At 43.5% G+C, this 24115-nt stretch overlaps 1 protein-coding gene across 2 annotated transcripts; it reads left to right on the top strand.

Annotated features, from left to right (window-relative positions):
* The first annotated feature begins 1096 nt into the window (after window positions 1–1096).
* On the top strand, window positions 1097–23740 carry KBTBD11 (kelch repeat and BTB domain containing 11). Of its 2 annotated transcripts, none has more exons than XM_053973666.1 (3): window positions 1097–1339; window positions 15189–15320; window positions 15759–23740. In XM_053973666.1, exon 3 carries the CDS (start codon window positions 15834–15836, stop codon window positions 17604–17606), a length of 1773 nt encoding a protein of 590 aa, XP_053829641.1. In that variant the 5' UTR covers window positions 1097–1339; window positions 15189–15320; window positions 15759–15833; the 3' UTR covers window positions 17607–23740. The 2 variants fall into 2 exon arrangements, with proteins under 2 accessions (XP_053829641.1, XP_053829642.1); XM_053973667.1 differs by lacking the exon at window positions 1097–1339 and adding an exon at window positions 14904–14992.
* The last annotated feature ends 375 nt before the right edge of the window (window positions 23741–24115 follow it).

The following is a 24115-nucleotide window of genomic DNA, read 5'->3' as shown; positions in this document are numbered from 1 at the left end:
CTGCTTACAAGTACTTTAGTTTATTAAGTGCTAAGTCAACACATGAGAGTTTTTAGCACAACTGATGTCAAAAAGTAGAAGCAATAGTACAAAATGAAGGAGAAGATACCCAACCATGCTTAGCCATCACAACCATGATGCTGGAAGAACACACAGCTGCAATGGCCACACTGTCAGCACAGAAGCAATTAATTGTCAGGTTAATTTGAGACAGGAGATCGTAGCTGCTTTTCAAGTCTGCTCAGGGTTGTCTCCCAAGCCCAGGAGCCACTCACTGGGCACTGTAGGGGAACCAGTCTGACAGGTCCCTGGAGTCCGTGGAAAGGGAAAAAGAGAAAACCTGCAGATGAATAGTGTTTTGAGGCAGCAGTATCATAGGAAAACTATATGCTACAAAGAAAATACAATATAGCCCAGCACCAGAAATGGGTCAGGGATTAGGGCGGCCTGTCTGCTGTCTTGGCAGAAATCAAACTGCAGCCTGCGATGGGACTTGAATTAGGTTAGGTACCACTGCCTGTGTCGGGAGCAGACCCAGAGTCCAAATAACATAACGTGAATTGTTTTCTAAGAAACTGAAAAGCGGGTCTAATTCGGAGAATCCTGATGAGAGTCTCAGCTTTGAAGCGCAGGAAAAAATGGGACCATGGTGCCATTTGCAACTGGCCTCCACGGCGTTGTTTCTGCGCCGGCGGGCACCTGAATAACCCAGAGGCTCCGTCCGGGCAGCCTCCCCGCCGCCTCCCGCAGCGAGCGGGCGGTGCCGGCGGGCGGGCGGTGCCGGGGGCCGCGGGCCCTCGGGGCTCCAGCCGGGGCGCTGCGCTGCAGCTCCTGCGGCAAAGCCCCCAGCCCTGCCTGACGCAGGGGAGCGGCGGCGCCGCCGCCCCGCGTACCCCCGGCACGGCTCCCGGCCCCGCCCGGAGGTGAGGGAGGACCCGGCGCTCCCCGCCCGGCGCCACACGGGGGGAGTTTCTCCTCAGCGCGGGCAGGTGGGGCCACTCCGCCGCCCGCCCCGCCTCAGCCCCGCGGGGCGGCGCGGGCAGCCCGCGGCGTTCCCGGCTCGGCCGCTGCCCCTCGCCGGCAGCCGCCGCCAGCAGCAACAGGTCCGTGCCCGCTCCTCCCTCCGCCTGCCAGGCGAACAAAGGGGCTGAGCGCGGCCCCGCGCCCGCCCGGCCCCTCCGCCAGCCCGGCCCCTGCGCTTCAGCCATTTGCCTCGCCTGGCATCGCGGCGCCGCTCGCAGCCGCCTTCCCGCTCCCGCTGCCTGGGCGAGGCGCCGGGGCCGCTGCGCTGCGGGAGCTGCCCCCGAGCTGCGCGGGGCTCATCGGCCGCCGCCGAGAGGTGAGCGGGAGGCAGCGGGACGGGAGCGGGGCCGGGGTCGCGGAGCCTCCGGGCAGGACTGGTGCCGGTATCTGCCGATATCTGCAGTAAGGACCGCGACGTGCAGCCACGGTAGCCGCGTGTGTGTGAGAGGGGCTGCTGGAGCACTGTCAGGTTTAATCGTGTTTCTTTTCTCTTTCCTCTGGCCCCCTTAATCCACCTTCTCTGGGCAGCGGGGAGGCCGGGCATATCTCCATATCCCTTCTCCGTATGTCGCAGAGGAGCCAACCCTGATGCCTGCGTATTTTATTTTATTATATATATTTTTTTTATCCTGCTGACCTGTTCAAAATCTAAATGACTCTCTAACGTTTAGGGATGTGTAACAGCAGGAGATTGCTTTCCGCTATAAATTCTTCATGGCGTGCTGCCCTATCTTACTAAAAGCACGCGCAAGCCCTGGGTGAACATACGCACGCAGGATTTGGCAGGGTGGAAGATGCTTCAAAAAAACTTATACCGAATTTCAGCAGGTAGATTTTTATGTCTGGTGATTTAAAGCAACAAAAAGCAGACTTCTGAACCCAAACTTACACGTAGCACAGAAAACGATAGTATTAAATCCTATAGCCAACTTTTTTTACCCATCAGGAAAAAATAAAACCCTCTAGAAACAATAACATTTTGTAAAGCTTTCCCACAGCAATTAAACCAAATAATAGAAAACTGGAGCAAAAAGCTAGGGAAAAAAGTAGGACAATAAAAAAATAGAATAGGAATAAAATAGAACAATCTTTCTGTATGATCTGAGAAGCAAAAGGGCTTCTCTGTTTTCCAGGGACTTAACCATCTGTCTCCCAAAAAGGAATTAAGTGGGATATTAGTGGAAAATAATAATTAAATTGTCAGTAGTATTGACAAAGCAGTATTTCCTCCCTTGTTTAATTGTTTGGCCCATCCTGCTTGTTCTGCGTTCTCCTCTTCCCAGGGCCCATCACACAGCATTTATTCACTCTTTAATTAGGACATCCAGTGCATGCTCTGGTCATCCACTGCTAATGGCACTGTCTGATGAGAACCTGCCAAGAGCCAGGCTGGTCCCATGCCTGCCCCAGCTCCTCTGTGCTCTGCAGTGGAGCCACTGAAGTCAGTGGTGCAACTCAGAAGCTGAAGTTTGCAGGACTGCACCTTGATAATGTCAAAAGGCTTCCTTTCTTTTACAAATGCTGTGTTTGCATCACTTTTCAATATAACAAATAGTCCAAAGAGATGGACAGACTTGAAATGTCAGTAAATATTAGAGCACCATTATTTGGCAGGAACATTCAATTAAAGTCATTAACTGGCTTTACTATAGTAAAGCAGGATTATAGTATTTAGGGCTGGCCTAGGTTACCATAGAGATGACAATGTGGTGAGATGACTGCATCCAGATCCTACTTACCAGGGGTTTCAGCATCCTGTAGTATCCTGTTGCAAGAGGATATTAGCGGCAGCTGACTGCTAAAGAAGGGTATAATAAAACATGAAAGGAAATCCTGCAATTTCTTTCAAGGTAGAATTAAACTTTTTTTTTTAATAACTTTTTTTTCCGTGGTGGGATCATTTGTGGATTTTGCAGGGATTTTTCTGTTTATCCTTACTGGCACTACACAGTGTTGCGGTTGGGAGTCTGTTTCTTGCCTCTGAACAGAAGCAGAGAAGTCATTTTATGCCACTTCTTCATGTCCTTGAAAATACCCATTTAAAAAACGAGCTCATTTTCATTGTATTATATCTCATTAGCCTTCTCAGGACATGACATTTTTACTCTTGGTGTTTTATTTTTGCAGTGAAACTGTCATAATCTATTGTTTCTGCTTCATGTTTGGTCTCAGTGTTGTTATGTCAGTGAGCAGGCATGATTAGTTCCTTTCATTGAAGAAGAATTACTTTATAGCAGTTCAGGATTTGACAACAAGTTTAACCTGATGTGTGACCAAGCTCTCATTGAGCAGGAAGGGACCCTGCTCTTTCCCTAGCCTGGGCTGTATATTCCTGCCCAATTCCCTGGGCCAGAACTCTTCACCATGTAAATGGACACAGTAAATGGACAGAGATTTTGCCTTCCTCCTGCACTTAATTAAGCAAGCACTCAGTTTGCACTGCAGATGTTGGCATTACAAGTGGGGCTAGTCCTGTGAACAGAGTGTTTAAATCTGTGTGTAACTCTCTGCAGGATCAGGACCAATTGTTTGGCAATGCTGCACCCTTTTCTTCATCCTAAAATGCTCCTTGGATGCTAACTGGCAGTTTTGGCTTCAGAAGGATTACAAGACTGGGTCAGTATTGTATATGGTTGATTGAGTGTTAATGCAAAAAAATGCTGGTTGGGTGTTTTTATTCTGCACTATACATTTGGTACTTCCCAGTTTCTTTCTTATAGCTCATCAGTGGGGATAGCAGGATTCATGATTGGTTAAGTCAGTTTATTTAATGAAAAACAAGCACGAGAAAAAATCCAGTGGTCCTACAGATCTTGCACCGTGTGTCAGGGAGAGAAGAAAGATGTGTCACATAAATGCTTTTCAGGTGTGATTTTCACAAGCTGCCATTGCTGTGCCTCTGGCTGAAACAGACAGATTGACAGCCTTTTTTAACTCACTTGGAAACGTGCCAGAAACCACAATCTTTCTATACAAATCAACATATGTTGGTCAAGCAGCTTCCATGCTGTTACATTGTCTGTCACAACATAATTTGCATTAATTGAAGTTATTTTACATTTATGCATTCATAGAGTAGCACAAGCTCTTAGTTGTTTTTCTGGACACTGACTCCTCCAGGAGTACTTAGGGAGCTAGATAAGTTTTGCATCTCAGCTTTGGATCTCTAAATGCTGGCAGGCTCCTGGACTTGTGAATCATTTGAAACTATCAACCTGTCAGAGTTCTACAATAGTTTTGTTTTTTTCTTCTTGAAAGCAGTTCTGCTTTTTTCTCTTTCCCCCTTTCTTGTAAGTAGATTGAAAAAACAGGCCCTAAGCTCTGGAAATGAACTATTATTTCTGCAACCCATATTTTAGGTGTTAGACAGTAAGAACTAAAAGCCAGCCCTTTGCTGTGGGAGTGGCATGTGAAACAAATGTTCTGATTCCGTCAGTCAAAGACAAATCCGTTCTTGGGAGAGTTTTTCTCTTATCCTGTAGCTTTTTTCATCTTTCTTTTTACTGCAACTCACTGCATTGCTTTAATTTAAAAAAAAGCTACTGTTTACATTTGTCTGTATAGTTGTGGTGGATTAACCTTGGCTGGATGCCATGTGCCTACTAAAGCTGCTCTATTACTCCTCAGCTGGACAGGGGAGAGAAAATAAAGTGTAAAGTCTCATGGGTCAAGATAAGCACAGTGAGCTATCACTCACCAGTTACTGTTAAAAGCAAAACAGAGTCGACTTAGGGAAATCAGAGTAGGATAATGGGAAATAAACCCAGATTTTAAAAACATCTTCCCAACATACTTCTCTTTTTCCCAGGCTTATCTATACACTTGAATTCTTTACCTTTCCCCCTTCCCCTGTGGTTTAGGGGTAGAGAGACTGGGCATTGTGGTCAGTTCATCACATTGTCTCTGCTGCTCCTTCTTCCTCACAATCTTCCCCTGCTCCAGCAAGGGGTCTCTCCCCTGGGTGAAGGCTCTCCATAAAATTCTCCAGCATAAGTCCTTCCCATGGACTGCTGTTCTTCACAAACTGCTTCAGCATGAGTCACTCCCATTTGGTACAGTCCTTCAGGAACAGACTGCTCCAGCATGGGCCCTCTGTGGGGGTCACAAGTTCTGCCAGCAAATCTGCTCCAGTGTGAGCTTCCCACAGGGTCATGGCATCCACAGCATCCACCTGTTCCAGTGTGGGATCCTCCACAGGCTGCAGGTGGATCTCTTCTCCACCATTAACCTCCATGGGCTGTAGGGGCAGAGCTGCCTCACCATGGGCTGCAGGGAAATCTCAGCTCCAGCGCATTGTGCACCTCCTCCCTCTCCTTCTGCACTGACCTTGGAGCCTGCAGATCTGTTTCTTTCACATATTGTCACTCCTGTCTTCTCTCAGTTTGCTCCTGCACAGTAACTTTTTCCTCTTCTTAACTCTATGATCCCAGAGGCACTGTCACCATCACTGATGGGCTCTGCCTTGGCCACTGGAGGGTCTGTCCTAGAGCTGGCTAGCACTGGCTCTGTCAGACATAGGGAAGCTTTTAGCAGCTTCTCACAGAAGCCACCCCTGCAGCCCTCCCACTGCCAAAACATTGCCATGTAGACCCAGTAGAACAGTGTAGGAAATCCAGATGCTCATGAAGTTAATGGAAATTTTCCTTGACTGCAGTGGGGTTGGGATTTAAGGTGATGTCAAACTCTGGCTGTATCAAAATTCTCTGTGAAACTTAGGTGGCAGTTTCTTGTTACAGGCTACTATCACAAGCCTAATTCTCTTCAAAGCCATGGAAGTGAGCAGTACACAAACACACTTCTTCAACAGCAACTGATGATTGAGTTTTGAAGTTTGGTTTCCACAGTAGATGCAGAAACAACAAAAGTAAATGTCATTTGAGTGTATTGTAGTGTGAGCTTTGGAGTTTGTCAGTGCCATGTGTCCCAAGAAGTTTTAAATTTTGATCTTAGGAAAACGAGGGCAAAGACTGTTCATTTGCATTCATGTGATAAAATTCACTGATGCTGCTTCTTGTTGTTCAGGATGAGGTCTATACCACTCATTCTCTGTGAATGACCTTTGAGACAGGCAAGAGAGTTGGAAGAATCTGTTAGTCCTATACCTGGACAGTATTTCTGCCAAGACATTTTGCAGCCTTATGGGAAATAAATACTTGGATTGTACTCCCAAAATCAGGCATCTTTTCACATGACAGTGGCTGAAAAGCCTCAGTATCTGCTTTGAGATGTTGCTGATGTGTATCTAAAATCTTTCTAGTCAGAAGCAACCAAAATTTAGACTTCTAACTGAAACATCAAAATCTCTAAATGGTCAGAACCACAAACTAGGATCCCTGAATCTAAGCTTCTTCTCACAGCTCCCAAATCATAACCATAAACCCAAACATCTCTCTGTGTTCAGCATTCTGATGTAAAAGTCTTACTTCTTATTCCGGCTCCTGGCTGTACACCTCTGTCCAGATTGCAAACTAATAAATGCAAGGATAGAACTATGACTGTTGAACATGCTGTATATTTAACTGTATGCATTAGCAACCCTTTATTCTGTAGCACTTGAAAATGATAAGTTTGAGTCATGGATTAGTCAGACATACTACAGTCTTTACTTCTACTCTGTGTCAAGAAGTCCAAAAGCAGATGGGACAGTCCTGTGACCACAATCACCCTTCATGGTTGTGTTGCTGGTCTGTATGGCTCTTCAGAAAGACCAAGGATCATTTTGGGGAAAGAGAATTCCAAAGTGAAAAGCAGTATGTACATTTCTTCAAGGTATTCAGGATGATCTATTTGACACCTGCTTTTCCATCAAGGCCTTTGGCTAAAACAGAGAAACAAAATGGATGTGAGGTGAATGATCTGAACAGAGCAATGTTTTGACCTAATTCATCCAGAAGTTACTGGCTTGGTAGAGGAGTGAAATTCTTTGGCCTGTTCTTGCAGGAATAAGATTAGATAACCAGGCAATCTTTTCTGTCCCTTTAATTTAGATACCTGTCTGCCTTGTTCAATGGAAAAAAAACATAGTGGGAGATACTGAATTGCCTGCTCTAAATTCTTGCTGTAGAAGTTGAGCTTAGTCAGAGAAATTAGTGCCAGAAAACCTTTGCCTGAACACTCAGGCTGAGCATATGAAATTCACATTATAGTAAAAAATGCTATGCATCCAAGGCAGAAAGCGTCAGCCCATGAAAAAAAGAGTATTTTAATAGAAACCTATTTTATTTCTGTCTCAGAATGGTCAGCAAGTGTTAGCTTCTGCTAATGTAAACAGCATGTATTACACTCAACTTTCTCTTCTTTCCCTGTTTAGTTCCAATGATTACATAAAGTCATTTCATACTTTGTTAAGCCCTCAGCTGCATCACTGCTGCTAAAAGCATTCCCATTGTTTGGTGAAATCTGGGCTGACAGCCTACAGGTACTCCTGATAGTGAAGTCTTGCCTCAAAAGTACCTATGACTGCAGCATGCGTTTCTGCTTTGAGATCAGCGCAAGTGTTTTTCAATCCTAGCACAAGTCAGAATGGCTTAGATCTCCAGGCAATATAGCTGAGCCCTGACCCACTAAAGGCTATGGAAAGAAGTACAGAAACTTCATTTTTGGCAGGGAGCAGAACTCAGGATTCTTCTTCCTCACCCTCAAAACCATTTTTTATTGTTTCTCTGAAAAGTAATAACTGCTTTAGTCTGAAGGAGAGTAAGCCTTCTTTCATAGACTTGATGTTTGGGCACTTGGTTGATATTTGGGGGTTTCGGTATTGTCAGGCAAAGGAAGGGATAGTGACAAGTTTCCCGTGGGGCTTGGTCAGAGCTCTAATCATTGTACAGAACATAGCAGCAAAAGTCAATACTGCTACCTTTTAAAGTAATTTAGGTATATTTTGTAGAGGATTCTGGGCTGAGGCGCCCAAAGCAAGAACTAAAGTCCCCTGATTGCACAAGCTAAGCACTTCATCACCATGGTCTTTGGTATTTTTCTACTGGCTAGCCCTTGGTAGCTCTCATGCGCTGATTTTTGAGGATCCAAATCATTTGGGATCTAATTGTACCCACCCATGCCTATGTGTACAGAACCTGTGTGTATATTCCAGTTTCCATTCCAGGAGCTGGTTACAGGTAGATCAGCAGTGCTGTACAGCTCAGACACACAGCATCGGTCTCTCTTGCAGGAAAACTGGGAGGTGCATCCCACCCACAGGTTAATTCTGTGTGGGAATATGGCCCAATGTATATCCACCTTGGCCTGATTTTATTGAAAAAAAAATAAAAGAAGTCAAACTTCTGTGAGTAACCTAGTAGGTCACAGTTATAGGACCAACAGCAAAGTGTACCAGCAGCATTTCTGCCATGGCAAGCTGATTCCTTTCCTTCTTTCAGATTAGGGCTGTCATGCTGGAGGCTTTGCTCTGCTATCTGATCTGGCTGGCTTAGCTCTTACATCTTTGCTACATTGCCAGCTGCCAGATAAACCTGCCCTCAAAGTCAGCCTTTGCCGTGTTTAGCACTGTGGCGGGTCTCTCTGTATTTGAATCTAGTCCAAAGTTTGTGTAGAGACATTGTCTGCAGGAACCTGGAATTTTTCTTGAAGTCAAACTGCCTGTAATATAATTTTTATTTGCAGCTAGAATGACTGTAAACCTTAAGTTTGAAGAAGTATCTGGACAAAGAAACTATATATGAGCTCCAAAAATGAGAAGGGTGCCATTCATTCCGTGTCTAAAGGACTTCTGCCTTTCTTAGCATCACTTACTTAATTTGTCAATAAACCAGTGAAACTGTTCAGTTGCTAAAAGTGGGGCTTTTTTTTTTCTCTTAAGTACCAGATCTAGAGTTTGTCTGGGGGAAAAAAGCATTTTCATTATTGCCTATTCTTCTACTTTCTTTTCCTAGGTATAAGTCTCAGAAAAATGGGACTGTTTGCTTCCCTTTGGAGTCTGTTGTTACCTCTCACGTTCGGTCTTTTTCAAGCACAATGGTGACATATTTTGGCAGATTTATGGTGCTTTGGGCTCTTCAATCTCTGTGTCCTTTCTACAATGATATAAAAGCAAAATCCAGTTTTATCTTAGAGCAAGAATTTAATTTCCTCCAAAAGTTACCCCATCTTCTGTATTAAATGCAGTACAGAGCAGGTGTGTTGGCAGAGTGTAGTACATTTATGGAGATCAAGTGCTGTTCTGGAATGCAGAACCAAGGCTGACTCTACTTCCATTTTCAAAAATCTGTCTAAACTAATTTGCTTGTTTGCTTGACTTGGTTTCTCAGTGGATATTCTCTTCCTCCTTTGTTAGTACCACCACTGCCAAAGTGTTTGTAGAGACTTTGAATATGTTTGCAATTTGTTGACAGTTTAATAATGAAAAGCATTTCTGCAGTCAACATTACCACATTACATTACATTACACACTAATGCTTAAATGAGGCTTTTAATCATCACAAGCTGATGCTTTGCTTCAAGTCAGTACTCCTTGTGTATGGCAATTTCCAGAATTTAAGGTCAGAAAGGATTTCTAGATCAACTAGTCTGCTCCTGTCTAATTTTATTTACCCTTGCTTCCCAGCTGCCTTCCAGCAAGGCATATACTCAAGATCCCTTTCATCACATTACAATAAGGATCTTCCCATGTCACATGAAATGTCCATGAAGATCCTGCATCCTACATGAACCATAATCCAGTATTGACAGAAGTGTGTGGCAGGATAAAAATGTGTATTTCTCCATGGGATACTTCTTTGTCTTTGAATATTTATACCCTGACAGTTTTCTCACTCAGGATCCTTCTAAGCTGAATGCACTTTTTGGGTTTCATTCTATAGAATTCCTTGAGCCCATCCTTCCCTCTCCCTATCAATTATTATAAACTTTAATTAACCACAATATTCTCTAACAGTCTTTTTTTTTTTTCCCTCAGCAGCACAAATCTTTTGCTTTGTTTTCACTTACACTTGGTTTGCTTAGGGTTTCTTCACCAGCCTAAGAAAGCCTTCAGCATGCAGAATTTTCATGTGCCTACACTTGTGCACAGTCATCAAGTCACAGAGCAAACATACCAAGCCCTGAAGAAGTGTCAGCTCTGCCTTTTTCACGGTGACTAAGGCTTGCTGTACTAGTTCTCCAGGCTACTAGCACAAGCCACCTTTTCTCCAAAGCCATGTGTCTGTTAGAGGGTTTCTAGGCTAGGTATCACCTTTTTGCTTGGGAGCTGGTGTGCAGCTTGGAGACAGAGTAAGCCTTTGTCTGGTTTCAAAGTGCTGTTCTGAGTCTCTCACTAAAGTGGTTTGTTTATGTCTCTGAAATATTTTGGTACTCTTCTTTGTCTTCACAGATTTTTAAATGCTACTTCCAAAATGTAAAGCCTTGAGTGTACATGCTTCCATCCATTCAACCACCATGTTCCATTGCAAACATACTAATGCTGTAGAGGAAAGGGAACATTTCCCTGTGAGTACTCTGTATTTCCCAGTACACACATTGAAGGACTGCATTCATCCTTTCATCTGTAGCACCACGCTGGTATGTTTGGTACTGCTGTCAACTTAACGTAGCTGTCCCTAGATATGATAGAAGCAACCAGACTTCAGTTTATCACAGACGTGACCACATGCTCTCATATTTAGAAGTGTAGCTGTGTAGAATTAGCAGCAATTCTGCATTAAACGTTTTGTTACATTCAGTATAGTGTTGTCATGCCATACTTATCTCTTGACCTGTAGTGCATTAGTGATAAAGACACCACATCAGCCCTGAAGTTTTTCCCAAAGGTATTGTAGTCACTCAAATTTGTTTCTGAGTGGTTTTTTTGTCAGACTTTCTTTACTCTGAGGGATATTGGAGAGAACTTGCACTTAATCTTTGCTTTTGTAGGAGTGTTATTTCCTTTTTGTTGTGAGAACTCCTGAGAGGCACTACTCCTCCCTAACTATTTCAGAAGAATCTAAACTGGAAGGAACTCAGAAAGATAGTTTCCTTTTTAGAGAATGTCTGCCTCTATGGATATCACTGTTAGGAAACCTTTTCTCCGGTCGTGATGTCTGTTTAGAACTTGTATATTTTTGGTTTAGATTTGTTAGCTATAGTATCAATTTAATCAAGCTTTTGATAATATTTTTATTATGACTTATTTCCTCTCTCTCTTCCTCCCTGCCCAAACATACACAGCCATTTCTCCCCCTGAGTTTCTGACGAGAAATTGCTCTCCACATGGTTTTTGTGTGGTCTGTAGTCATAAGCTGCAATTCTTAAATGTTTATTTTTCTTTGTGGTTGTATGAAAATGTTGTAGTTATGAGATAAAGACCAATTCATACCTCTATTACATATTGTCAAAAAATTAGAGCACCTTGAGAGGTCAAAATTTGCATCCACACGAGTGTGAAGGCAATACTATAAAAGCCATATATCCAGAGGCTCAGACAAGAGACACTAGGATTGTAACATACCTAACTTTAAAAGAGGGAGAGAAAAAAGTTATTCTTTATGCTGTTTTTCTTGAGGTGGCACATTGAAAGACAATTGTACTCTTTTCTTAAAAATAGGAGGTTAATAAAGTGGTTAAGATTGAGAGTTTAAATTTGTAATGAGATCCAACAGTGCAGGACCTTTCAGAGAAATGTCATCTTTATGCTCCAAATATTTTCCCTATGTACAAAGAGAACATTTTTTCCTCCAGATTTCACAGATCTACTCAGTGACCAGGAGTGTTGCAGACTAGTTTTATAAGTATGCAAACCACTCTACACTTGACACTGCCTAGACTTCACCCTGGCCAGTTCTACTTTCAAGTCATTGTTTAGTTTTTAAAATAAATATAAGGGATGTTATTTCTCTTTTGATGATCCTGCCTCTTTAGACAGTATACAGAGCCTTAATCATCTCAATCAGATTACACCCCTATCCCAAGGGACTTCTCTATTGAAGTAAAAATTTGGCAGTCCAAGTTTTTATAAAAGCATTTTTTTATGGACTAGGTGAAGCAGAATGGTGTTCTGTCATTTCTGAACTGGTAAGTTTGCTGGAGAGGATAGCCTGTTTATGTAAATTAGAGTTGCTTATGGTAGGGAAAGCACTGCTTTTATTTACCACGTGACTGAGTCAGAGCTGTTTCCATTTGTGAACTGGAGAGAAGTAACCCGGTTCCTCCCACATGCACATATTCCCCGGAGAAAGTGGGTCTTGCTGGAGGAGGTGGTTTAGATCAAAGGCTATTGGCACTGCACAAGAAAAACGAAGAGAGAACAATTCAATACAAGCATTTAATTGGATTTTATCAGAAGGACTGCCAAATGAATGCAATGCCAGGAAACTTTACCTGCAGCTCTTTATTACAGTTTCTCTGTCAGAAAAACTGTGCTTTCTTATCTGTGCTGTTACTTGAGCAGTGTCTCACAGCATTTGAGGTTGGGGCCACACATTCAGGGTATTGTGTGTGTCATTGCCAAGTCTGTAAATACAGTTCATGTTTGTTGGCAGCTCCTCTGTCCATTAGCATTACATCATCCCTAGACCAAACCCATGATAATGAAAACATTTTCAGACCAAGTAATTCAGCTTCTGACTTAAAAGTCCCCAGTATAAAAGGTGACCTCAGTCCATAGGTACCATGTACTCTCAATAGATTGCTTCCTTTTCCAGTACCTATCCTGTCTGTGAGTTTTGAAAAAATGTTAAAACCAAGTTTATTTTAAGCCAAATGAGATCGTTGGGTGGTCAAATTCTTCTGAATAATCACAGCTATCAAGTATCTTCTGCAATTCTGTACTTCTTGAATATTCTGTGTTGCAAGAACAGCAGTACAACTCTTTGATCACTGTAGGTAAGAAAAGAACAGAGGAGGAGTTCAGTATTGTATTTCCATCAGGCTCTTTCAGCATCTTTCTGTTTCATACTAAATCCATGACCTTTTCACTCAGATCAGTCGTGTTGCTCAATTGTGGCAAGGTTCCACTACTTCTCTGAATTGTTTTTTCAGCTTCATCTTTGTGTAATTCTTGTATTTTGTTTTCAACTAGACAGAGGTGCTGGGATTGCTGTCATGGTCATTGCTGTCATTGGCAAAATCCTCCAAACTCTCTTTCAGCTTTTCTAAATCTTCAGCTTCCCCATATAATTCCTTGTTGCCTTAATTGTATGTGGTACTTCAAGTCCTTCTCATGCTCAGCATGAAATTCAGCATATCCTTGGTAATTAGCTTTGGATATACCAGAGGATAATTTTCTTCAGAATTCTGCTGTTTCCCATTAGCAAGCAATGCCATCAGTCCCTCCTTATCCTTGCAATTCCTCAGGGGAATTGTAGTGAGTTAACACAGACGTTTGTTATAAGCTTCTTTCTCAATAACATTTCAAATATGTCAAACCAAACTTCTAAACCAAGCAGATATTTGAATATGGGAAAAGGTATGATTACTGTGCTTGAGGAGAATATCACCCTTTTTTTTTCTTTTCCCATTAGCTAAGAAAGTTGAAAAGATAAGTTTTTCCGGTTATTGTTTGAAGTACTCTGAATATTCTAAATGGTGATTTTCCTTTGGGATATAATGGAAGAAATACATTTCACCGAAGAGAGATATTGCTGGTATTAGAGTTACTGGTTTTGACTTTTCACATTTAATCACCCATACTTCTAATTTTTGGTAGCATTCTCTTTCATTCTTCCTTTATAGTTTCACTTGCAAAATCAAGCCATGACCAAGAGCTTGAAACTATGTAAAGGTACTCAATCCTTCTTGTAGGGGGGATACATAAGTAGAAGTTAGGAGAAGTGGTAGAAGTGAGGTGTGTCAGGAATGGCCAGAGTATTCTTAGTTGCAGTAGTTGCTCTGTGTACTGTTAAGACTTGATGAAAAACATAATCACATCAACAGGGATGCTGCCCAGTACACTTTCTATAGACACTGTGAGTGTACACAGATCACTGCAAATCTTTTTGTCTAGTTAGGACATTACTGAGAAAACTCAGTAAAGCTTGACCTACAGTGTTTGGGTTTGGACAGCAGGAAGTCTGCCACTAAAGCTAGCCAAAGTTCATACAGTCATAGAAAGTTCCTAAGTCCCAGATTTTTAAACATTCAGATGAGGAATACAAACTTGGTGAAATCTACTAATTCTAATAAGTTTTAAAATGCTGTTGTTGTGATCTGAAGGTCTCCAATACCCAAAAATCAAGCCTTAGCATTGATTCAGTCTAACTGAATGTGATCAAATGTAGTAGAAAGCCCCTTACTGAGCAGGTGCACAAAATAAATCACCATGTGGGACGACTGATATTACCATTTAAGTAAAGTTTGCATTGCAAGTATGGGCTTCTAGATTTCCTGTCTGTGTCAGGGATTTCCAGACAATGTCATTTACCAATTATGCTTTCAGTAAAAAAAAAAAAAAAAAAATTAAAAAGTTAGATCTCCCTAATGCTAATTTAACAGGGTAAATGAATCATGTCTGTGAAAAGGAAGCCACAATGCATATTTTACATAGAAATGAGTGTTCCTTGAGGACTGTGAAAAAACTGACAAAGGGGATTTTAATGGAAATTAATAACCTCCTTAAAAATAGAATCAGGGCTGCAGATACTTATTAAATTGTGTTAAGTACATTCAGACAATTTTTATGCGTCACTCATCAAAACTTAAACCAAGTTTTGATGCTTGGTTCCAAGTCTGAGAAATTCATAAGCAAACATGAGGCAAAGAAATGGCACTTCATTAAATTCTAAAAACTATCTATACTTGTGAAATGAAGGTACAGCTGGGTGGTGATTGTGCTGACAGGGACTAACCTACTTACAGCTATGCCCTCCCTGTATCCTGCCTTTTCCCACAAGACACTTCATGTTCTAATTATCTATTGTGATTTTTTTTCCTTGCCTCTACTTTTATTTAACAGAATCTTTGAATAAAGACATGAAGCAATCTTTATGAAGTCTGATTAACACCTTGCTAATGCTTTACGGCTACATATGCTGCTACACAAATGGTGAGATTGCTTTTGTCCCAAGTACAGAAAAAATACTTTCATGTGTTTCGTAAACACTCAGGATTATTAGCATACTTACAGTGTCTTTAAGATATTCTAGATATATTATTAAAGGAGACATAACTTTAATGCTCCCAGACTTCTAACTAAACAGATAACCTATCGATTTTAAAAATAATATTTTTGTTTTAAACAGGGGGAATGCATATGAGGAACGTTGATATGAAGAGAACTTCCTGAAGGTCATCCAAAATCAAATTTGGCTAGTGGGGAATTGCCTTCCAGAATAGACTGCAGCCTCAGCCTTCCACTGAAACAGTTGCACAAGGTGAATACATCATGATAGTACTCCTAAGTGTCTGCCGTTACTCCTAAGTATCTGCCGCTCATCACCCAGTGCAGTGTAGGGACCAGTTGTCTTGAAAAGGATTGCAGTGCCTGCAGATTGCTTAAAATTTCTGCAGAGCAACGGGAAAACCAGAATTGCTTTTCAGGCTGTTCAGACGGGGCAATCCCCCGTCCCACCAAAAGAGCTCAGGTTTTCAGGGACTGAGCTAGCGCAGTTAGCCGCGGGAGGCGGCCGAGCCGCAGGGTGGATCCCCCAAGGAAAGGAGAAGCGGCGGTTTAGCCCCGGAAACCAGAGACGGCCCCGCCTGCGAGAGCGGCGGCCCCGAATACTAATCCTGGGAGGCGGGGGGGGGGGAAAGAAGCCGCGGGGGAGCGGAGGAAGGCGCGGATGCTGAGCGCTGTTGGGTCTGTCCCGCAGGTGATGGCCGCGCCGCGGCGGCCGGCAGCGCTCTGCACGGACCAGGCGCGGCGCCGGCGCAGGTAGCGCGGCTCCATGGAGGGCAGCGGCGCGGCCCCGGAGGAGGAGGAGAGCGGGGCCGCGAACGGCGCTCCCCCCCCGCCGCCGCCGCCCACGCCGGCCGCCCCCTGCGGCTTCAGCTCCTCCCTCTGCTTCAGCGCCGCCGCTGCCGAGCCGCAGCCGCCCGCGGCCGGCGGCCGAGTGGTGCAGAACCAGTGGGAGATCAACAACGCCGCCTGCCAGCCGGAGGAGGAGGATGAGGAGGTGGTGGGGCCACGGGACCGGCCGTCGGAGGAGCCCGACCTAGTGATCGAGGTGTCGGGCCGCCGTATTCGGGCGCACAAGTCGGTGCTGGCGGCCAAGAGTGACTATTTTCGTGCCCGCGCCTCACGGGACGTCCTGCGGGTGAAGGGGGTGAGCTACGGCGCGCTGCGGCTGCTCATCGACTACGTGTACACGGCCCGCATGGGCGAGGTGCGGCACGACAACCTGGCTGAGGTGGTGAGCGGTGCCCGCGTCCTGCAGATGCCCTGTGCCCTGCACTGTGCCGCCGAGGCCATGCGCGCCCAGCTCTGCCTCGGCAACTGCTACCAACTCCTCTGCCTGGCCAAGAAGCAGCGGCTGGCGGAGCTTCGGGAGGCTGCCTATCGCTTCATGAGCGACCATTACCTGGAGGTGCTGCGGGAGCCCAGCGTTTACGGCCGCCTCAGTGGCGCTGAGCGGGACCTCATCCTGCAACAGCGCATGGATTCCGGCCGGCCCTGCTTGCTGGTGGCCGAGGTCAGCGATGCCTTCGAGCGGCCGGGTGGTGGCAGCCGGCCACAGAGCCGCGAGAGCAGTCGGCCACAGAGTCCCTCCTCCGTGGTGTCACTGGAGGAGAGCGGCTCCCTCATTCACTACTACCAGGAGAGCACCGGTGAGTGGAGGGTGCTGACGCGCCTGCCCGAGGAGGCCAATGCCAAGGGCTGTGCCATGTGTGTCCTCCACAACTACCTCTTCCTTGCAGGGGGCATTGTGACGGGGCCGCTGGGCAGTGAACCCAGGGCCCGCCTTTCCGACAAGGTCTTCTGCTACAACCCCCTGACTGACACCTGGAGCCAGGTGCGGCCGCTGGCTCAGCCCCGCTCGCAGCTCAAGCTGCTGGCCCTGGATGGTTACCTCTATGCTGTGGGGGGTGAGTGCCTCTTCACTGTGGAAAGGTATGACCCGCGGGCCGACCGCTGGAGCCCTGTGGCACCTCTGCCCAAGGGTGCCTTTGCTGTGGCTCACGAGGCCACCACTTGCAACGGGGAGATCTATGTGTCAGGAGGCTCCCTCTTCTACCGCCTGCTCAAATATGACCCCAAGCGTGACGAGTGGCAGGAGTGCCCTTACAACAGCAGCCGTCGGCGCTCTGCTGACATGGTGGCCTTCAAGAGCTTCATCTACCGCTTTGATGTGAGCAGTGGCCGTGGTGGGGAGCAGGGCCCAGGTGGCGGGACGAGCGGCGGCGTTGAAGTTTTCCGGTACAACACAGTGGCCAAGTGCTGGAGCCAGTGTGCCAGCCTGCGGCCCAGCGGTGGCCCCATCCAGCCCTTCCGCTGTGCCCCCTTGGGCAACACCATCTACTGCGTCAACCGGACCGGCACCCTTCGCTTCAGCCTAGCCCAGGACGGTGAGGTGGAAGCAGATGGTGGGCTCAAGGGCACCTTTGATGGGGAGCTTCTTAAAGCTCCCTTGGATGCCAAGGGTGTCCTCCTACCCTTCGTACTTACCCTGCCTGAGAGGCTGGACAAAACCGGGGACCAGGAGGGCTCCCTCCCACTGTAAGGTGGCCAACCTGGCTCTGGCTTCCTGAGAGGGGAGTTGGGTCACAGATCCACAAACTCCCATCTACAGAGGGGACCATTTCTGTTCTGTGTGCAGAGAAAAGGGACTTCCCCTTTCTGCCTCTCTGCTCTCAAGATGTTGAGCTGGTTTTATCTCAGTTGTAACTCTTCTCATGTTTGCTGGGCTTTGTGTGAAAAGCCAAGCACGCAAAAGTAAAAGCTGCTATAAAGGATAATCTCTGGATTATGTTTGTGCCAATCCCCAATCTGAGAAAAACATTTTTAAACCTGGATTTCCAAAATATTCTTGACAACAGTCTCATAATGGGATGTTAGTGTTGGTTGTGTGTTTAGACGTAGTTGCAATCTGGGCTGGAGACTTCTCTCATTTGTTGTTTTTTTCCCCTCTGGGATGATACTGAGGGATAAACATTGCTGGCAACATAGTTTAGCTGCATTTGTTTTCATGTTAAAACAACTATTTCCTGTGTTTAAAAAGTATAGGAAGAACATCTCCATCACAGCCTTTCATTTCTGGTGCAATAGATGGTTTAAGGAAGCTGTGGCACTGTATTAGTCCCAGGAATTTCAACCACAGATGATTTAACAGATACCAAACTTAATGTTTTAAGTAACACAAATGTGAGCCACATGTTTTACTTGGAATGCAAAGGAAAAGAAAAAAAAAGTCAAGTTACCTTTCTAAAATGTGGCATTTTATGGTAGATATGAAATGTAGATATATTCTTTAATTGAAAAAGGCAATGTTTTTTTCTATGAAAACACACTCTTTTATTACTTTTCTTGATCAGAGATTTTGAATTAAAAATGAACTGAAGCTGTTCAGATTGCAACCAATTGACATGTCCATGTATGGCACTAGAGCTGGGGAAAAAGTTTGTACTTTATATGCTCTTTAATTAACTGCAGGTCAAGGAAGGTTAACCTAAACCAACCTGTGGCAAAAGGCCTTTCCCACTTATTTGCAAGACCATGAAAAGGGGACATGGAAAATAGGAATGTGCTACACATATTGATTATATTGTGCACTAGCATGATGTTACTTCTCTGTCTTTTGATTGAGAGACTGCTTTATTTATTTTGAACTAATGATTGCTGTAATCAATAAGTCCTTGTTAATTGCAGTACGTGCTGATGGCGTACGCTGTCATTGTGATTCTAAACTGCCCAAGAGTGCTGTTTGTGGGGCAGCATCCAAATGAGGCAAAACCATACAAAACTTCCTGCCTGTGGAAAGTTGGAGCACACTTTTTGTCATGTTACTCAGAACTGGAAAGCATGCAATGTCTGCACAGACAGACTATATTGAAAAGGGCACATGTGTTTATTTTATACATTTTATTTTTAAAAAAAAATCAGTAGGCAAGGCAAATGTTTTAGCTTTATGTTAAATCACTGAGAAACCTTTTCTGAAAAAAGAACCTGTGTTTTTGCTGGTACATTGCTGTATTTTCAGCATGGAACTCACATGGACTATGGAAGAGAATTGTTTATGCTCAAAGTTCTAGTATAGATTCATATTTTAGAAAGACATAGGGATCTTGCATCAAAAAAAGCAAGTCTTTTTATGTATTATTAAGATGTTTTTGTTAAACAAGACTTTAGCATTCTTACACATAATTGCTAGTTCCAAAGGAAGGCAGCAGGCTCTGTCCTACGAGACACTATCTTTACAAAAGAGAATAGTGAACTTCATAGATGCTTCTTTTCTTCTCTTTATTGTTTGGGGTTATTTTTCTCTTCTCATTGTTGTTGCACAGGATTTTAATGCAGCTGATCTGGTTAGTCATTCTGTAGAAAACAGTGGCCCAGTCCTAGAAGTTCTTAGCCAAGTGAGCCTGTTCCCTAGTGAGCTAATTAAAGCATCAGCCAGGCAGGAGCTGTAGGCCTGTGGAGTGTAACATTTATCTTAGCCTCATTATAGGTTGGTACAGTGGAATTTAACATCCTTCACAGAATATTTGATTTAATTCTCAGATGAGAATCCTTGGAAATATTGACTCTAGATTAAATTACAGTATTGTAGCTTGAGTAGGAAAGAAAAATTACATGTTTGCTTTCAGCATAATTTTTATGTTAACTGTAGAAAGTATTTCAAGCTGTGTAAGTCAAGGCTTAGGTGCATACTTAAACTAGAGATGTAAGTGCTAGGCCAGATTTTGAAATAGTAGCATCACCAGGAACACAAGGAAACGTCTGTTTTATCTTGCAATACAAGGCAATTTCATAGTTCAAAGACTTACATAGTATGGTTCTTATACTACAGTGTAGTGAGGTATCAAGCCAGGTTTTGCATTCCTGTTAATTAAGCATTTTCATTCTGCTAATGCCATGAAAATGCTTCTAAATGAGTTTTGAGAAGCTTCCATGGTTTAAGATGTGACAATAATCCACAAACTTTAGGAATAGAATGAACCATATCCTTTCTTCCAATATTTATTGCTGTACACTATGAAGAAATACATTTCTACAGTAATAAGTGCTTGAAAAACCTGCAGTGGTTTGTGTTTTTGCTAGCTCCTATATTTTAAAAAAGTTGAACCAAGTGCTTACCTGCTTTCATTGTTTATACAGTGTCAGTGGGGAGAGTCTGGGCTTCATTAGTAGCTGTCTATCAAACCTGTTTCCTTTGCACACTGCGTAGTCACAGCCTGATGATTAACAACAGAGGCATGTTTCTAGCCAGATTTCCTACTCTGTGGCCTCTGTTTCCTCCCTGGTAGGCCTGAGGCATGTTTGCTGAGAATTGTTTTCTCCCCCAGTTCTATCTTCACAAAGAAACCCCCTTCCTGCCCCCAAACTTGGGTACTAAAACCATAATTTAGGTAGTCTTCAGGCATTTAAAGACTGAAATTTTCATTCCAGAACCCTACAGTTTTACTTAAATCTATCAACAACTGTGTCTTTGAATTGGGGAGCTGCTGAGCAGTTCCCCTCCACCCATTTGGAACTGCTCAGAGCAGTTCCACATCTACCTACCAAGTGGGATATCCAGAAACCACTGATGTAATAGGGTTTAATTTAGGTACAAACCAAAAGGCCAGGCCACCCTCAAGTTGTGTTTGCATGTGTTTTGCTTTTAAAACAGCCATTTTCTCTAGAGTAGCCTGAAGTGTACCATATTTACATAGGAACATGGAGACCTATGTGTGCTTTCTTAGCCTGCAAGCATTCAGTCCACATCTCCCTCTCTTTGGTTGTCTGGGCTAAAGGAACTATTGGGGCTAGTCAAGGTAGTCATGAATGTAGTCATCCTCACTGAGTGATCTGAGACTAGCTAGAGAGACACAGTCTGTCTGCCCTGCTCTCTTTCTTCCCCCTGAATCTTACAGCCCTGCCATTTTAATGGGACATGCAGGAGATAGTTGCCCTAATTTTTCAAGGAGTAATTTTTCCTTCCTAGACTACTCCTATTTTCACGGTCGTCTGCTAGAGAATTTAGGATTATTCCCATAAGAGAATTTGAATTCCCATAAGCTGAGTAAGGACTGAACTGGGGCCTTGCAGTTCGTGTGTGTGTGTGTGTGTGTGTGTGCGTGTGTTCTCAAATCTCGATGGCTGTTCAAGAGAGGTACATTGGGACCACCTCCTGCGGCTCTTCCTCAGGGGCGAGCTTCATGCAAATCCTCCATAAGCTTACACACATAGGCTCCTGTACATTGAGTTCTGAGTAGCTTGCAGGCCCCACCTCTATTCACCATAGATTTAGTACAAATTGCTACAATCAGACATGTTTTCTTTGGAAAGCTTTTGCAAACAGGCTCTGTGTTTTGGGTTACCAGTCTGAAGTGAGCTCGTCCATGCACTGTACTGGGCAGCCAAACAGGTAATTTGGGTTCTTCTCAGGGGTGCCACTTCCGTAAAGAGGCATTGCAGTACCTAACAATGAAATGCCTAAAGCCTTCATAGAACCTCAAACTAAATCCCGATTTCAATAAAGAAATGCTATTAACAAATGAAACTTTACTGTTTCTATCTACTAACTGGTTCTGTAAAATAGAAATCTTAATTGCAGCAAAAGCATGTGTACAGATTCTGTTTACACTTGAAACTAAGTCAAAAAAGTAATTCGCAAAAGAATAATCCTGTTTGATCAAAACTGGCACTGTTAAACAACATGGGGAGGATGTTAGTCATACTCTAGTAATGGCTAAAAATGTGCAGTTGCTGATGTAAATTCTATCCACAGAAAGTTTCTTTGTAAATAAATACCTGGTAAAATTTAAAATGATAAAAGAATAAATTACTCACATGAAAGCCATACCTCTCCTGTGCTGTTTGAGTTGCTCTCAGAGTGCTGTATCCCAGTTACCACTATTCATGAGTGGCTATTGCTTTTCCTGATTTACATCATGTATTCCATTGACTGCTCCATAAATCTGTTAACCTTCATTATCACAAAGCTTAACAGTGGTGCTGATGCTTAGTGTCTGGACTGATATGTAGTGTTCTCTGCTGGAATTAATCCAGACCTAGACAGAATCCTATCTTTGGGCTTTTTTGTTTTTTCCAGTAGCATTGCTCCTGAGAAACTTAAGAAAATACAAGAAGGGGAAACAGTAGTACTGTTGAACAGTCATAGTAAAAAACATTTTATTAATTTGTCTTTTTTTCTGCTGTTATTTTGCAAACTGGATTGGCACTGGTTTAGCAGAACAGCTCTGTTTGGCTATTTCCAATAGTATGAGTCTGAGTAGTATTGTAGCAAAGTATGCTTTTACTTCTTTCCTGCCTCAGCTCCTACTCTGAGATAATGTAGTTTGTTCCATGCATTTACTACGTTGCTGGAACTATTCTGACTTTGTATTGCTGCTACTACAAGCAGAGGCTGATACACAAGCTCAGTGAAATTGTGTGCTCAGCGTATGTGATGACACACTTTTCATTTGGTTTGGCCTACTGAATGTTGAGAGCTGCTGGAATGAACCCACTGGTAATAGGAATCAGCAGGAGTGCTGGTTTTGGCTGAGGTCAAGTTAATTTTCTTCACAGTAGCTGGTATGGGGCTGTGTTCTGGATTTGTGCTGAAAACAGTGATGATAATAGAGATGCTTTCATTGTTGCTGAGCAGTGCTCACACAGAGCCCAGGCCTTTTCTGCTCTTCACCCCACCCCACCAGCGAGGAGGCTGGTGGTGCACAAGGGCTTTGGAGGGGACACATCTGGGACAGCTGACCCCAGCTGACGACAGGGATATTGCAGACCATTTGTTGTCATGCTCAGCATATAAAGTTGGGGGAAGAAGAAGGAAGGGAGGACATTTGGAGTGATGGAGTTTGTCTTCCTAAGTCACCTCTATGTGTGTTGGAGCACTGCTTCCCTGGGGATGGCTGATCACCTACCTGCCCATGGGAAGCAGTGTATGAATTCCTTGTTCTGCTTTGCTTGCAGGTGCTGCTTTTGCTTTGGTTATTAAACTGTCTTTATTTCAACCCATGAATTTTCTCACTTTCCCCCTTCTGATTCTCTTCCCCCAAATCACTGGGAGGAGTGAGTGTGGGGTGTGGAGTGTGGGCTGTGTGGGGCTGAGCTGCTGGCTGGGGTTAAACTGCAACAGCAGGCTTTTTTGGAGACTAACTTTCATGAATTACTGAAAGGAAAGAAATGGGAGTGAGGGATAGGACGGAAGAGATGAATTCAGATTCAAAAGTACCTACTGTATGTCCAATTGAAACAACTAGCAGGGAAGGGAAACCACAGTTGGTACTTGAGACAGTGATGACTATAGGGCCAGGTTTTTTTCAACTATTTCTTGAACAGGTTAGGTTTTTACCAGTTATATTGCTACTTATTACCATTTTACACCTGCAGTGCTTCTCAAACCACCACGGTGTTTAATAAGCTACCTTTTGCAGGAGTCTCTTGCTTTGTTTTCGAGTCTTAGTGGATAAACCCTTGACAAATCTGTGAAATCATGAAATAACAATGTCGATGCTGCCACTTTCAACAGATTAATGCAAATTCTTTAGACACTGTTCACAGTTCAGGTGAATTATATGTGTAACTGATGTATTAATAGTTTCATTTTTGAAGCATATATAGGCAAAGCTTTTTATGTACTCCCAATTTATGTTGTAATGAAATAAATACTTTAAAAAAAGCTTATGCTCCCCATTAGGGATTTCTGGGTAATTGTTGTTTTTTCTTTGTTATCTATCCAATCAGTAAATGGTATTTTACTTTTTCTTATAAAGCAAAGACAAAAATATACAAATTATCAGACAGGTAAATATTTAGGAAATGTTTCTAAGACTAAGCCAAAAAAAAAAAAGAAAATTTTCACTTTACAGTGCCCTGGGTGTTTGGAACTTAAAATATTCTGCAGTATAAGCATTTTCTTAAATGCAGATTAGCATATACTCCACTTAACTTTTATTTCCTTTTTTTTCTTTTTTGTTGTCAGTATGTTAAAGTGCATTATTCTTTTATTGAAGTTACATGTAGGTTTTTCCAGGATACTCTCCTGTATTATGTCCCACATGTCAGATT

Source organism: Vidua macroura, chromosome 3 (assembly GCF_024509145.1).
Source record: "Vidua macroura isolate BioBank_ID:100142 chromosome 3, ASM2450914v1, whole genome shotgun sequence".
Classification (NCBI taxonomy): Eukaryota; Metazoa; Chordata; class Aves; order Passeriformes; family Viduidae; genus Vidua; species Vidua macroura.
The sequence above is the reverse complement of the archived record's forward strand: the minus strand, read 5'-3'. Positions and strand labels throughout refer to the sequence as shown.